The 17,050-nt window shown below is 46.9% G+C and overlaps 1 protein-coding gene across 23 annotated transcripts in view; it reads right to left on the reverse strand.

Annotated features, from left to right (window-relative positions):
- Positions 1 to 17,050, reverse strand: part of ANK2 (ankyrin 2) — a 494,244-nt gene that overhangs the window by 214,853 nt on the left and 262,341 nt on the right. For 2 of the 23 annotated variants that reach the window (XM_056116828.1, XM_056116827.1), the window contains exon 1: positions 8,235 to 8,395. The exons of the other annotated variants lie outside the window; for them this stretch is intronic. In XM_056116828.1, the coding sequence (XP_055972803.1) occupies positions 8,235 to 8,369 (135 nt within the window). In that variant the 5' untranslated portion in view covers positions 8,370 to 8,395. Of the gene's footprint in view, positions 1 to 8,234; positions 8,396 to 17,050 lie in introns of those variants that run through there. 23 annotated transcript variants of the gene reach the window in all.

Genomic DNA, 17,050 nt, shown 5'->3' on the forward strand with positions numbered 1-17,050 from the left:
GTCACACCCAGCAATTCTCAAGGGATCCTCCTGGCTCTGCACTCAGGAATTACTCCTGGCGGTGCTCGCGGAACCACATGGGATGCTGGGAATCAAAGCCAGGTCAGCCACTTGCAAGGCAATCACCCTACCCGCTGTGCTATTACTCTAGCTCCAGTTGTCATTTTTATTTAAAAAAAAAAGGCAGAGGGGAGTGCTGGGGTCAAAAAGATAGTCCAGCAGGTGTGGTGGCTGGCTGGCAAGTCACTGAGATGTGTTGGATCCTGGTAGCATATATGGTCCCCTGAGACCCACCAAGAGTGACCTCTGAGCACATAGCTCCGAGAAATTCCCTGAGCCACCACCAGGTAGGATCCGAAAATCAAAAAAGGGGGAGGCATGTAGATAGTCCAGGGGGTAGGGAACTTGCCTTCTAGTGCAGTCAATGCCAGTTTGATTCCCAGTACTCCAAATGATTCCCCACCACAGGGCCAGAAATGACCCAAGTAGAGTCAGCATATGCCCTAAGCACACAGAAGAGTAAACAATGAGTGACAGGGCTGGGTCTGAGTTGACGGCTTTTTTGGTTTCGGAAACGGGACTTGAGTTTACTCTGAGCGCTGCTGTTTCGAAAGCTGCCATCCAGGCAGGTACTATCTTGCTGGGAAGCTGCTCCCCACACCATGCAGGAGGCCTACTCTGCTTTCCAGTCTCAGTTTCTCGGATTGCACCTAAACAGAGTCCTGGAATGGGCTGGATGCGTGTGGAGAGGAAGAGGCTGAGTAAACGAGAAAAGATTTTGTGAGTCTCTACTGTCCTGACGCTACCCCATGCTGCTTATTCTCTCCTGCTGAATCAGCCTCCGTTTGGATACTCTCAAATGCACTTAGGGATTCCCGAGAGCTCATATTGACTCCTGCTCAACAGATATTCTCGGCTCCCACCTGAGACACCAGGTCTGGAGGCCTGGAGTGAGGCTTGGCAACAGGGGATGTGGGGGGGTCTTGGGCTCGCTTCGGGAGGTGCTGACCTGGGGGAGGCCATTGCACCCTCACCCTGGGCATCATCACACGCTGCCTCCCTGCTCTCTCCACTCAAACACATGACACACAAACGCCTGAGCAGTGAGATTCACAAGCCGTCTTTACCAAAGAAACCACCCTGCATGCCACAGGAACTCTAGAAACAGAAAGAGTCGAGTGTCTTTCTTCTGGGAAAAAAAAATGCCCTTTTCCTTTGTAACTGCCAGGAGTGGGAGGAGTAAATGTCACAACCCCTGGTTTTCAGAAAGAGAAAGGGACCAAAAGTCCTGATGTTTCTGTCTCACAAGGTATCTTAATAAGGCTTCTGAACAATCTCCTCAGAAAGCCAGCAGACATTACATGTCACTAAAGAGGAAGATCCAATGAGCAACTGACTCCCACGTCCCCTTTCTCTCCCCTGTTGATGTGACGAGATAACCAGGGATACATGCATGTCTGCTTGTGAGGCCCCCGAGGGAGGCATGCTGGGGATCACACTGGTGCTTGCCAGGGGCCTGCACTCCGGGCCCATGTTTAGTCATGGTGCTTGAGTGCCCAGCTGGGATGCTGCAGAGAGCGCCCACACAGCCACTGAGGACCCACCTGCCAGCGTGGGCACCATGGGGTACGAGTGATGGCTTCCAAGGCCCCCAGTCACTGCACCAAGCCTAGACTGTCGCCTCTAGCTTTTTTTTCCTTCTTTTTGGGTCACACCTGGTGATACTCAGGGGTTACTCCTGACTCTGTACTCAGGAATTACTCCTAGCGATGCTCAGGGGACCATATGGGATGCTGGGAATTGAACTTGGGTCAGCCACATGAAAGACAAACACTCTACCCGCTGTGCTATCGCTCCAGCTCCAGTTTTGACACCTCTCTCTACCTTAGAGAGACCCAAACTCAGGGCATGATTTTTTTGTGGGTGGGGAAGGAGTTCTTCATCGTGTGAAAATTCTTTGTTAGATAAATCATTGCTTTTTCTAAAAAAAAAATATTAAGTGCACAACAGGACCTCTTCTGTTGTGTGGACAATACAATTGGGAAACAGCCAGTCTCGGACAGAAATGTGAGTCTCCTCCCATCTCCTCTGGGAACTGAGACCTCGCAAGACGGCAGAGGGCACACAGCTCAGCAGGCACCCAACGCCCTTCCCCATCATCATCCTGGCTGCTTGTCAGCTGGCTTTCAGCAAGAAGTCAGGAATTCGGTCAGGAACTCAAACCTCAAAGAACTAACAAGAGTCTAGCTTCGATGGTGGGGGGGTGGGCGTGGCAGAGCAGCATCCTGAGTTCAGAAAAAGAATACAGCCTCTATTGTTACAGTACACACACACACACACACAAATCAACTATTAAAAAAAATACTGGGGCTGGATCTATAGCACAGAAGGTAGGGCATTTTGCCTTGCAGGTTGCCAACCTGGGTTTGATTCTCAGCATCCCAGATGGTCCCCCTAGTACCACCAGGAGTAATTCTTGAATGCAGAGCTAGGAGTAACTTCCTGTGCATCGCCGGGTGTGACCCCAAAACCAAAAATAAATAAATAAATAATACAGATGTTGTCTGAGACATGTCACTGCTTCCACACAAATTTTCTTTTAGGTGCAAAGGGGGGCTGGAGAGATATACAGTGGGGAAAGAACTTGCCTTGCATGCCACAGACTCAGGTTCGACCCCCAGGAGTGATCCCTGAGCACAGAGCCAGGAGTCAGCCCTGAGCTGGGTATGGCCCCCAAACCACCAGCCCACAACACTCAAGTGTGATATTATTAGTATTATGATACTCTTCGGCCAGAAATATCATAGAGGAACCTTTAAGGGACAGGTAGAAGCCAGAAAATCAGCAGATTATAGTCTTGTAGCATAAAATGCATCTGAAGTTTCCCCACTGACAGGGCATTAAATCCAAAACAGCAACTGTAAGTGGGCAGGAAGCGCGCAGATGTCTGCGTGGGAAGGAGCACAAACAGGGCTGAAGGACGCGCCCGCCCTGGAGAATCTCACGCCCCAGACCTGGTGCTTCTGAAGGCAGACACCGGAGGGGAGGGGAGGGCGATGGGTCTCACCATACCCAGCAAAGAAAAATGACCAGAAAGCATCCCCTCACTCTAGGCAACCATACCCATGGGCAGGAACCCCCTAAAGACACAGCAGAAAGATCCCTTGAGCTGCTCATTCACGCGATACCTGTGGTGGCCGGGTGAGCTCCCACATGGCGTGTGCTGTGCGTTAGGTGGCCTGCCGCAACCAGAAAAGGTTCTGTCTGTCTACACAGCATAGCCACAATCAATGATCTTCCTGCAGGAGCATGTGGGCCCTTGCAGCAGGATGACACTCCTTTCCTGAACAGAAGGGGATTATTAAAGCCTCTGAGTCACCAAGCATCAGGCGTTTTTAGAAACATCCTCCGTCCTCCATCACCTCTGCTTTTGCCATTTTTCACAGACTATGGGTTCTTGAGATTGTACATGCCAACATCTGTTGGGAAATGACCACTGCTAGTTTACAGGGCAGGAGGGTCCGAGTCATTTATTCCTTCTCCCCACACCACCCAAGTCACACTTTTCAGCCCTGCAAAACACAGGGGACCTTGCCAGATGCCAACTCCTCACATCTCTCAAACAGCCTCTGATTCGTGCTTCTGGTTCCTTCCTCACGCCAGAGCTAGGAGGTGAGGCTGCGTGGCCACGTGATCCCAGGCTGGCTCTGTCCACAGAAAGCAGTAAGGCCATGGGGGTGCCCCACTGCTCCTGGAGTTGCTGCTCACCCTGGGCAGGAGCTGCTGGTCATCCCAGAACGCGCATTCCCGGATGTTTCTCCACATCCCAGGCTCGGCGACTCTAGCTCGGAACCTGATCGCAGACTCTGCTCCATCCATCCCTGGAGGAGCCTCCTTTGTGGCAAGGAGTGCAGGGGTCATGCTCCAGGACCCAGCTCTGCACTGTCACTGCACAGACACTCACGGCCCGACCAGCCTCCCGCAGAGAAGCCAGACTGTCCTCAGCACCCAGACAGGCGGCAGGGCCTAAAGGGACCAGCCAAGCATCTCCCAGAAAGCGTTCCGCCCACAACGGAGCCTGCAGTGCAGGCACGGCTGCTCTGTCTGCCCATTTGTGGGATCCGGGGATGGGAGGATCCTGTGGGTGGGCTTGGGACAAGTCTCCCTAACTGGGGCAGGGGAAGTTCAGCATTTCAGGTTGCCAGTAGCTTGTTCTGTCACTGATGCCAACTCTTCCACTAACCATGCCCGCTGCCCTCTCACACACCGCGGCCTGTCTAGGCCTCTCTTTCGCCCCATCAGACCCTCAGGTCACAGGAAAGCTGTCCCATAACGCCACCCTCACTCCCTCGAGCAGGGAACGGGCACGCCAGGGGCAGCCTGGTCTCAGAGCTAGGTAGTGAGTTTCCCGGGAGGCAGAAGGCTCCAAGCTCTCCTATTCCTGCAATGCTTCGTTGTCCAGACTCCCGGCCCTTCCCAGGACCAGTAGCAAGACAAGCTCCATGCAGGAAATGTCCCAGCATGGATAATGACAGAGCCACCACCCCCAGATGCTCTCCTTAGAGCCTTCCAAGTTTCTTTTTTTATCCTCTTAATATGAAAAACTGACAAAAAGTTTAGCTCTTTGAGAATATGGATGTGCTTGGTATGGAAGAAACTGTCTCTTTCACACACACAAGCACCCCGCCATCTGTTGTACAGCTTGTGTCCTATTGCTTAAAGCAAAACCCCTTCTCCTTCTTGACCGGGGGGGTGGGGGGGGGCATGCAGAAAGCCTGGGAGCCCACCAGTGATTCTGGCGAGTCAGCAGAGGAGCCGGAGGCTATGGTGCCCAGTATCACCCAGACCACCGGCCAGTGCTCAGAACCCCTGAGCTGCAAACACTTGGGGGTCTGTGTGGTTCTGGGGACAGAACCTGGTTGGGTGAGCTGCTGTACTCCTCCCTGGCCCTTCTTAATCTTGTTTTTAAATAATACTAATATTTTATTTTATTGAATCACCATGAGATAGAGCATTACAAATCTGTTCATGAATGGGTTCCAGTCATACAGTGTTCCAACACCCATCCCTACACCAGTGAACATTTCCCGGCAGCAGTGTCCCTGATTTCCTCCCAACCTACCAAATCACCCCCAATGCCAGGTTGTCCTCCATGACAGTCACTTGTCTTCTCTCTCTCTCCCTCTCCCTCCCTCTTGATCTCGCTATCGTTTCAGGCATTATGGTTTACAATACAGATGCTGAGAGGTTATCGGGTATATCCCTTTACCTACTTTCAATACTCCGTTCTTGTCCAGAGTGATCATCCAAGACCTCTTCAGTGACACCACAAAGACACCTGGGACCTCAGTACTTGCCTCCACAGCTGACAGTGTAACCCCAGAGGAACGTCTTTATGGGGCCTCTTCAATTGCCTCCCATCTTCCTTTCTGGCTGCACACACAACCCAACTCTCACCAAAAACAGAGACAGACCAAGGGAGGAGGGAGTCTTCCAAGCTGGCACAGACTCCCCCATTTTCCTGACACATTCAGTAAAACATTGATGGAATACAAACTATTTTAACCAAGACCCAGAACATCAGTCACCAATCCTGTTAGCAAATAACCAATCATGCCATCCCATCAGGAACCAATCAAAACCCATTCTGGCAGCCTCTCAGCCCTCTTTGCCACCTGTCCTCTTCTCAGCTGTGCTGTGTTTCACCCGTGCTGTCTGTCTGTCCTTCCAGCACACCCCTCAGTGAGGTGCTTGCTCCCTCATCCTCCTCTGTTTGAAGCTCATCTCCCTCCTACTGCATACTGTGGCCTCATCATCATCTTCAACATCATCTTTAGAATCTACACAGTTCACTACAAAAGAACAGCCCCCAAAAGGAGCAGAAGAGTGGTGCAAACACTACTCTGGAGAAGACACACAGATAGCCACCAGAGTGATCATCCAAGGCCAGACAAAAGGAAAACGCTTACCATCACATACCAGCATCATTGTAAATGTAAGTCAGAACCCCGATGCTGTCAATGCCTACTTACAAGAACAACCTATATCAGATGGATCTGAAGCAAGTATTAGTGGCATTGCGGGGAAAAGGAAGCCACTGAACACTGCAGATGAGTATGTAAATGGGTTCAGCCTCTACAGAAAACAGTATGGAAGGTTCTCAAGACACTAAAGACAGATCTACTACATGATCCAGCAATTCCACTCCCAGGTATTTAGCCAAAGAATCTCAAAAAACTACTTTTTCACGAACCTTTTGCACTCCTGTGTTCACCGCAGCACTAATTACAATAACCAAGACACAAAAACAACCTAATGCCCTTTGGCGAATGAGTGGCTAAAGATGATGTGGTACATACACACCCCAGGCTACTCCTCAACCATAAGTAAAGTTGTGATTGTGTCATTGGCAAGAACATGAGTTGTACCAGAGAGGGTCATGCTAGTAAGTATGAATTATGGAATAAGTCAGAAGGAGAGGTACAAATAACAGGCAGCCTCACTCACATGCAGAATACAAGAAGACAAAGCAAGGAAGTAGACAAAACCAAATCAAAACACTTCAACTTTCTTTCCAGGCACAGTCTTAAATGATTTTTTAAATAAAAAAAATAAATAAGTGTCTCCACACAGTTCCATCCCTAGCACTGCATATGGTCCCCAAGCACTGCCCAAAGTAAGCCCTGAGCTCTACTGGATAAGCCCCCTTTGGGGGGGGAGGGGGAAATGTGAAGAAGAAGATATAAGAAAGGCATACACTGCCCCAGCAAACACTGAGGAATAAAATAACATCTTAATGATGGGGTCAAACTCTACATTAGTAAAAAACATTCACAAAAACTACTGAATGGGTTCTCTGTAGACAATATATTTTGTGTCCTGCAACTACACCAGCATGTAAGAGAATATGATTTTTTTTTTAACGAACTTAAACACAGACGCATTATAAAAATGTTTCTCGGTTCAGAAATCCCAGTGGCTCCATTGGTGGGTGTGGGGGATGGAAGTTAGAGCTGTAAAGGAGCAAGGTGCCCGCTGGGGGACGGACCCGGCCTATACGCTCCCTTCCCCCGGGCACATGCCCTCGTCACCTTTCAGTTTATTCTCCTGTCCTTGGTGACTTCTCGTTCTTTCTGGAAGCACTGTCCTCTCTGGCACGACTTTGCTGGCTGACAAGTCCCCTTCCTGCTGCTATTTGCTGCAGCCATGGCCCTGGTTGTTGTTTCTATGGATGAATCCTGGATTTCTGTTTGTTCGTCCCTTGAGGCCTGTGAGAACTTCGGGGCTCCAAAGGGACAGCTTTCGTCCAGGTCTGAGTCAAATTCAAGTTGGTGAGGAATGGAGGTGCCACCCTCTCAGACTCCTCGACCTACAGGCTATAATTGTCCCTCCTGAGAGTCACAATGCACAGTCCCACTCACCCAGACACAGAACCCTGCATGCCTCCTGCACCTACTTGCACTCACCAACGGGCAATCCCTGGACGCCAATTCCCAGATCTGAGACCCAAGATCAACTTCATGCCCCCTAGCAACTGTGAACGTCAGATGAGTTCAGAAAGAGAATTTCTGCCCCTCCCCACCTAAACAAAATACACAGGCACACACACACATACCATACACACACACACACACAATAAGCCTTTGTCACCATGTACAGTCACATACCATGCCTATAAATTATGAAAAAAAAAACGTCAAAAAAATCTTTGATTGCTCAACTTGTCTTTTCACAAAACAGCATTATACTTGGAACAATAGTAAAATAATAATAATAATAAATAAATAAAGGGGTCTTTTCATAGAAGAACTTGGGTCTTACAAGTAAGACGCCTGTAAAGAAAACTGAAGTTGGGATGCCTGCTTCCAAACTCTGTGACCCAGTGGATAGGGAAGATGGGGACAGAGAAGGGACTCAGCCGCCACCGTGTACACAAGCCTCTGCTGTCACTATGCACACACACAAGCCACGCTCTAACCATTGGACCAAGTTTCAAAACCAAGAGATGGGCGGCTTCTGCCTATTCCCAAAGGATCACGGCAGCAAGAGCCAAGTGAAGGAACAAGCACGTGGCTCCAAGAACACATAGTAGTGTGCCACGGGGTCTGAGGCATCAGATGGTTTGGGGCAGATGGAATTTTAATCCATCCACTTCCTTCCAGGAAGCTCAGAAGCCCACGCTCATTCCCAGGACCATCAGCCCACCCTGGCCCTAGCTGGGGTCTGGAACTCACCTGCCCGCCAGGTTCAGGGGCCTCCTCACTGTGACAGCCATAGTAGTCTGGGGTTCTGTCCAGTTCCTGCAAGTGTCCTTGGGCTCGGACGCTCTTATCCGCGTGGCAAGATGGGCAGAGAGCGGCATTGCCCATCTTGGCTCTAGAACGCCTGCAGCCGGGGGGCGTGTCCTTGCTTGAGCCCAGGCGACCCCCGTCGTTCCCCTGCCCGCGCCTCACGGGGGCTCCCCATCTGCTGGCTGGCCAGTGTCAGAGAGAACTTAAAACCCCAGCAACTGCAGGCCGCATTGAGTGACCACGTCCAATTCAGGCACCGCTGGTCTATTTTTACACCTACCAGGCCAGCTATGCATGTCAATGGGGCGAGGGGGGCGAGGCGGGGGGAGCGCATGGGAGGGGGCGGTGTTTTGTTTTTCACCATGTGAACAGCCCGCTTTGCACACAAACTTAAGTTCCTGCTGGGCAAAATGTCCCTGCACAAGAGAATTTTTGCACTGGACACCAGTGCCTCTGATCTTTTCTCTCTGCACGCGAGGAACGTTCTCTCTGGTCCGCGCCTCGTTTTACCAACTGGCAGGGGAAAACTAACTTGGCCATTACTGCAACCAAGAGGCATCTGCTGTGCTTACAAACACGCTCTTCCCCATGATGATTTATGGGAGAAAAAAAAAAATTAGTCACCCTTTCGGAATTGGGAATTCGATGGAAACTCATCGATCACCACAGCTCATCTGACCCTGGGTTGGATGTTTTGCATTTTATAAATTATGCCCAGTTTTTCCATTTATTAATGAGCGTGCTGTGGAAGAGCAAAGAGGGGGATTCGAGCATATATATTTTTAATTTTTAGTGCTTTTGAAAATGTTTCTCCAGAAAGATTTAAAAAAAAAAAAAGGCTTTCAACACTATACATGCTATCTATGAAAGGAACTGGTTCTTACTGAACGAGCAAAGCAAATACAGTTGATATATGAAGCCAATTATAACAAACAAGGCTTTGTAGCAGACAATTATGGATGAAATTTCATTTTCCTCTCTAGAATCTTCTCAACTCTTTAATGCATAAATATTTGAATATTAATCCTACCCTTCTTCATTTGCTACGACGTGGGTATATATATGAGCTCTTCTAAATAGGTTTTAATCTACTCAATGGAAGGGCCCAGACCTAGAGTTTATACCATTCCATACCTACATGTTATATAGTTAAATGATAATTTTTTTAAAGAGATGCACAGAATTGAAAGCAATCATCATCTGGGGAAAACTAGATGTATAAAACATTTGAAATTTACCCATATTCCATCTGATAAGCCTCACCTTTCCAACTATTTAAAAAAAATATTGCCATTTTCTTTTAATGTAAACACCATACCTGAAACAGTGTATCACTCCATACTACTGCCCCAAACCCCACAAACTCAAATCTAGAAGGACATTTTAAAAACTTTCCACCTGAGTAGGGTTGCTGGGAGTAAAGAAAGATAACTAAGAACATAAGTTTCAAAACTATTATAAGCATAATACCTTAAAAAAGAGAAAAAAATTTTTAATTTTCTTCCATCAGAACCCCAGGGCCAATTTTTTTCCAATTCCACCTGGAACAATTCTTTCTCCTGAAGTTGGTGAGTCTAGACTATATATATCAAAATAAATATTCAAAATAAAGGAACCCTCCACCCCAATTTCTGAGAGGCAATAATCAGTAGTAAACAAAATTATTTGATAAAATTATTTGTACGGGTCAGCTAGGGGATGAAAGCATCTTCTAAAACAATTTTTCTAAAATGAACTTACTGAACCAGTGATGTAATTCAAGTAGTGGGGGAGGCTTAACTTCCCTCTTGGTGTTGAAGTGGCACAAAATCTCCCCCTTTCTACGGGAAGGGTTTGGGTGAAAGCATTCACAAGAGGTTTCAATACCAATGATACCTGGATTGCATGGCTGATTGAGATCTACCAAGTAAATCTTACCCTAGTTTGTCTGAATTATTTCCATGTAAACTAATGATTCATCATTACATGGTTATTGTGTGTGTATGGTAGGGAGGGGGGAGGGGGACAGGGAAATGACACCTGTCAAGGCTTGGGGTAACCACATGTGGTGCCAGGGACAGAAACAGGGCTGACTGCATGCAAAGCAAACGCCTCACCTTCTGTAGTATGCCTCTGGTACACTACATAATGGTAATTTTTCATTAAATGTTTCAACTATTTTTTTTCTTTTTGGGTCACACCTGAAAATGCACAGGGGTTCTCCTGGCTCTGCACTCAGGAATTACTCCTGGTGGTGCTCAGGGGACTATAGGGGATGCTGGGAGTCGAACCTGGTTGGCCGCATGCAAGGCAAACACCCTACCTGCTGTGCTATCGCTCCGGCCCCGCTCAACTATTTTGTTTGTTTGTTTTTGGTGCTGGGAAATAACATTCAGCCTCATGAACTGGAAGCACGTGCTGGACACTGAGCTCTGGACAGAGTCCCACATGTTCAGTGTACTTGAATGCTGTGCCAGGGACTAGGGACAGGAAAGTGTCCTGTTTACCAATGGACTCACTCATGTTTACCAACTCACTTACGGGTAACCCTAAAATGAAGTGCTTCTCATATTCCCATCTTCTTCCTAAGGTTCTTAGAATCTTACAATATTTGTTTTTCTTCGTTGAGAGGATGGGGAAATGGTGGTAGGGATTGGGCCACACCCAGGAGGGCTCAAGGCTTACTCGTGACTCGGTATTCAGGGATCACACCTGACAGTACTCAGGGTACCATATGCAGTACTACGGATCAAACCAGGATAGGCTACATGCAGGGTAAGTGCCTTAACCCCTGGGGCTCCAGTCCAGGAATCTTAAAATCTTCAAAGACTCTTCACAACAGTGCTACCTGAATATCTTACAAGCACTGTGACTCAGAATAAAAACTAAGATCTTACCAGTAAAAAAGGTGCGCCCTGCTATTGGAATCAGTTGCTTTTAAAGCAGGACAATTCAACAGTCAAGAATCACACACTTCAAACCGGAAACAAATTCCAAACCTTTTTTATAGCCTCCTCTCTTCATCCTAGTGCTAAGACCAGAAACCCTGAACTTCTACAAATAAAAAACAAAAACAAACCTATTTCACCACTACCTATGAGGGAAAGATGTCTCAAGGTGCTAGCTGCATAATTTTGTCATGTTTGGGGGTGAGGTGGGGTGGATGCTCTTCCTGGCATCCTTCTACTTCATCATTAAGACATTACATACATTCTATCCTCTGCGCCTCTCTGCCTCTCTTTTAGCCAAGCTCATCTTAAAGTGTCTTTTGCCTGAAAGTCTTAGTAATGCCTATGTACGTACATAACCTGTTCTTTTTTTTTTTCCAAAAATGCATAAGTTCCTGCATTCTGCACACAAGATGACGTGTGTCTCTCTCACAGATGGGGAAAACACATGCTGGTGTGAAAACATTGGTCAAGAAATAAAAGGCATCCAAGAGAGTACATTATTTGTAACATGAACTAAACTGCAGGGACTTAAATGTTCTCTTTCGACTCACGACCAACAGGAACAGATCTAGTCATCTTCTCCGTGACTAATCTTCCATCTCACTTCCACGTAAGATCTACGACAAACACCTGTTCAGTCTCTGAAGAAAAAAACTTAATGGCGTGAATTTTCCCTCAAAGAGGGGGAAAAATTCATAAGGCATATAGAGACTGTGAAGCAAAAATAAACAGCAGCAGCAACCCAAAGGGACGATGCTGGCAACTCTTAGGAGATTCTGTTTCTTGTGTATGTGTCAGGGAGGAGGGAGAATATCCCTTGATGTTCAAGGGTTACTCCTGACTCTGCACTCAGAAATTACTCCTGGCAGTGCTTGAGGGACCACATGGGATGCCGAGATCAAATCTGGGTTGGTCACATGCAAGGCAACCACCTTACCCTCTGCACGATAGAAACGACTGTTTCTAAATGACTAAAAATGAGCCTCTTGGCTCTTTCCTCCATCCTGGACACCTTTCCCTTCTTTCCCTAAAAGACTCTGTTTGCTGACTGGAACATCCACTGGAACATCCAACTCCCATCATTAGGGCCACCCCAAACAGACCCCACAGGGGTTTCCAGATCCAGCTCTTAGGTTGAGTGACCCAGTCAGAATGAGCTTGGTCACACGCGGACAAGATTCCTGCCACTACCCAGCTGTCCTATTTCTCACTGTATGACTTAAAGGCTGAGCAGAGAAGACCTAAGAGCTGTTTAAACAGGATGTGAACCAACAGTTTCCTCTATTTGATCATTCTAATCAATGACTTGGTGTGTTCCAAAACATGGGTGAGATGGGTAGGCAGAAGAAGGCCATTACTTTGGATTTCAAACATTTATTAGTGTGATATTCATAGATACACATTACATTATATATATGTATGTTTATATATACTGTACAAACACAGAAAAACAAACACTGTCCTCCCGTTGTTCATCGATTTGCTCGAGCAGGCCCAGTAACGTCTCTATTGTGAGACTTCTTGTTACTGTGTTTGGCATACTGAATACTATTGGTAGCTTGCCAGGCTCTTCGAGATACTGTACATACTTATTTATTTCTGGGACCTCTTGGGGAGCTATGAAGGATCTCTGGAGTTGCTCTTGTAATCCTAGGTACTGTGACCATCTATACACCTGACATTTAGTCCAGTGGGAGGAAGGTCAGCAGATAGTGCGTGGCACCCATGCCTTAATAATGTGTCTGCAGACTGCCGGGATCACTGTAGACATCTGAAAAGGAAAATGCTTTCTGCCAGAGCAGAACAATCTTACCACTGTTCTCCAAAAATGCTTCCAAGTCATTAAGGGCAAATTACTCAGCAAGCAAATATTTGCAAGTTTGGCAACACTGAGTGCAAGAGACTTGAACTTGGTGTGTGATTTAGAAAGTGAAACTTAAACCCCCCACGATATGACATAATTGCAGTATCTCCTTCAGTTCCCAGGCACTAGTGCTATATTATTTCATTTGTGTCGCTACGTTTCAAATCCATCCTAGGAGAAGAGCAATTAAGGACTAAGGATCCAGGCCAGCTTCTCAGCTGTCGTCTTGTGAAAAGTCACAGCTGAAAACCAGCCTCTTCAGTTCTAAATTTCACCTTTTGAATAAGAGGCGATGATTAGGGGATCATCATAAAACTCAAACCTGGGACAGGAGAAAAGCATTTCTCCTGTGACTCCATGGGAAGCACCAGACTCCAGTCCCCGGGGCAGAGAGATTAAATCTCTAAATTAGGAGATAGAGATCCCAAATTAGGATTCTACCCCTTATTTATTTGCCCAGTGGATGCAAGTAAACAGTAATTTATTTTTTCAATCAGGGTTTTTCCATTTTCTCTTATGTATAGTAGAGGGTCTACTAAATACTCTCTGGATCCTTTCCACCTTGATAAGTCTTTGATTCTAAGGACCAGAACCTGAGATCACTACAGAATCAGGTCAAACATAATCTAAATCTAAGGGATAGACCATGCCTTGGATGGAGAATTGACTCAAACATGGAAGGAAGGGGCAGGAGCACCGAGTCTCTTGCCCGGGCTTCTCGGAGGTGGCCCTGTCCAAGAGGTTTTCCCCAGGAGACCCAGAAGAGGGCACGAAAGCAGCGTGGTGAAACTGGACTGGCTCTCTGGGCATCCCAGCACTCTTTCCGAGCTGGGGACATATTTGCTCTTGCTCCCACTTCTCTGAACGTGAGCCAGAACTGCAAGAATGTGAAACATTTTGGAAATCACACCTCGCCAGAGTTTTCCATATCTCCCAGGTCTCAAGAGAGCTGGAAATAGTCTCTCTCTTTCTCCACACCTGACCCTGCAGGTCAACTTTACAGGAATATACAGGGAGGGTTTGCAACTTCACTGCATAAGATTAGTAGGCATTTTGTTCTCCCTTAAAGTCTTTGATTCATTCCCTCTTCAAGGGCAAGAGCAAATAAATATAAAAAAAATTCTGAAAAATTGAGGTGGCTTCTGACAGAATTTCACTTTTTGTTTTTGGGATTTGTTTGGGGTTCTTTGGGGGGTCAAGGCTGGTTTACTCCTGGCTCTGCTCTCAGGAATTACTCCTGGCAGTGTTTGGGGGACCATATGGGATGCTGGGAATCAAACCCGGGTCAACTGCATACAAGGCAAACAACCTACCTCCTGTGCTATCACTGCAGCCTCCAGGTGTTTTGTGGGGGGGAGGGGTTGGTAGTTTTTTTGTTTGTGGTTTGGGGGCCATGCCTGGCAATGCCCAGAAGACAACACCTGGCTTTGTGCTCAGGATCACTCCTGGCAATGCTTGAGGAACCATAAGGGATGCCAGGGATCAAACCTGGTTGTGCAAGGCATTAGCCCTACCTGCTGTACTATCACTCTGGCCTTAGAGAATTTAACTTTTTTTCTCTCACTTAAACTGCAAATGTTACTTAAGAATCTCTATGACAGGCCAAAGAGATAGTACATTGAGTACTATCAATGTACTCAATGTAGGGTGTACATTAGATAGTACATGCGCTTGCCTTGCATGTAACTGGCCTGAGTTCAGTTCCCGGCCCCATATAGAGTCCCTCCACCCAACACCACCAGAAATGATCCTTGGGTTCAAAACTCGGAGTAACCCCCGAGCCATGCTGGGTGTGCTCCCCCCCCAAAGAAAAAATAAGAATTTCTATGACAAAAATAAAAGAACATATAGGCTTTTACTCAAATCTATCATGTTCCATTTTTGAAAAATTAACTATAATATCCATAATTCAAGACTAATTAATTGCTTTGGTCAGATGCATCTATCTGACTAAACAAGTATTTTGTTGGTCTTATTTGGTGCCAAATTCTCCATGCCCAATCACATGAACCCAAGGGCGAGTCATTCTAACTTTGGGAATCAGTGATCCGTGGCAGTGAAACTGGAACATTCTGTGCGACAACCAAGGCAACAGGCAGGTTCTGCCCCTGCTGGACACTCTCCGTGTCATTTCCTTCACTCTAAGTTCGACATGCAGTGATTTTTTTTTAATTTTTTCCACTCGCATCTGTCATTTAATGGATCAATCGTGAAATGGATGCAGAACAAATTGACGTGGCCCAAATGCCTTCAGTCACCAGTGGCAAAACGTTTTGAATCGAGGTCAGTGACTGAGTATGTTGGTCACACATGCATCAAAATGAAGGTGGCGAAGCTATTTGTGGGCCTCCAGATACCAATGGGCCAACTGAATGTGAAGCTTCTCCCAGTGAAGGCTCGTGGCCCAAGGACCACAAGGGAAGACATTCTTTCAGCAAAGGAGCCGACAGCTTGAGAAGTTTTGTCAAGGCAGCAACACACCATGTTCAGTGCAAAGTGGGCACTGGATAAATGTCGCTGCCTGGCATTAAGGAGATGATGAGACGAGGTGGGTCTGGCATTCAGAAGGAGCAGAAACAACCATCCGACTCATTCTACACCCTGTCATGTCCGACTCAGTTTTGACACACAGCATCAACTAACCCATTTAGTCATTGTGTACTCTGATTGCTCTGAAAATAAGAAAGTGTGCGTGTGGTCTTCGGAAAGAGGCTAAATCAGGGACTCCCATGAGATTTGTCTGAAGGGAGAAACAAGTGATGAACAGTTAAAAAAGCTTAAACAAGACTCCATTCATCTGGATTTTTTAAATTGTATTGAATCACCGTGAGATAGTTAGAAGTTTTCATGTTTGGGTTACAATCACACAATGATCAAACATCCATGCCTCCACCTGTGCACATTCCCCACCACCAATATCCCCAGTATACCCACCCCCACTTTCCCACCCTCCTTCTGCCTCCATGGCAGACATGATTGCCCCTAATCTCTCTCCACTTTTGGGCATTATGGTTTGCAATAAAGACCCTGAGAGGTTATCATGTTTGTTCCTTTTTCTACTTTCTTGCACACATCTCCCATCCCAACTGATTCCTCCAGCCATCTTTTCCCTAGTGATCCCTTCTCTATTCCAGCTGCCTTCTCCCCTTTGCTCATGAGGCAGGCTTCTAGCTATGGAGCAATATATCTGTCCCGTGTATCTACTATCCTTAAATGGATAGACATGAAGAGCATCATGCTAAGTGAAATGAGTCAGAAAGAGAGGGACAGACTTAGAAGGACTGCACTCATTTGTGGAGTACAAAATCATCTGGCTTTTTAAGATCTTTCTTGAAATTGGAGTCAATGTTTTAGCTTACTATGACTTCTAAGTTTCCATCTATACAGTAGGGAGACAGTTGAATTAACAAAAACAGAAAGATCCAGCGGCACACAGAGCTTATTCCTGGCTCTGTGCTATGGAATCATTCGTGCTATTCGGGGGACCACAGGCAATGCATGGCGAGCAACTCAGCCCTTTATTATCTCTCCTGGCTCGGGAGCATTTTTAGAAGTGATCCTTTGCACAAGTCTAGAGAAAGCTGACAACTGTGCCCCTTCTGTTGCACGCCACAGTTGTCTAGATGGAGCCCTCAGAGGGCCAACATACTCCAGCACTCAGACGTAGTACTTGAAGATCTAAACAAGACAGGCTGGAGTACTATACTAATGAGAAATTTCAATGGTATTGCAGGAGGCCTTACCTTACCTTACATGCAGCCAAGCTGGGACAATCCCCAGCACTACATATGGTCCACTGAGCACTGTCTGGAGTGATCTCTGATCACAGAACTAGGAGTAAGCCCAAGCACAGCTATATGGGTCCAAAACCACACACACACACACACACACACACACACACACACACACACACACACCACGCATGCACATAGACACAGGTAAAAATGCAATCAATCTCTCCAGTA

Source organism: Sorex fumeus, unplaced genomic scaffold, assembly GCF_029834395.1.
Source record: "Sorex fumeus unplaced genomic scaffold, SorFum_2.1 ptg000033l, whole genome shotgun sequence".
Lineage (NCBI taxonomy): Eukaryota > Metazoa > Chordata > Mammalia > Eulipotyphla > Soricidae > Sorex > Sorex fumeus.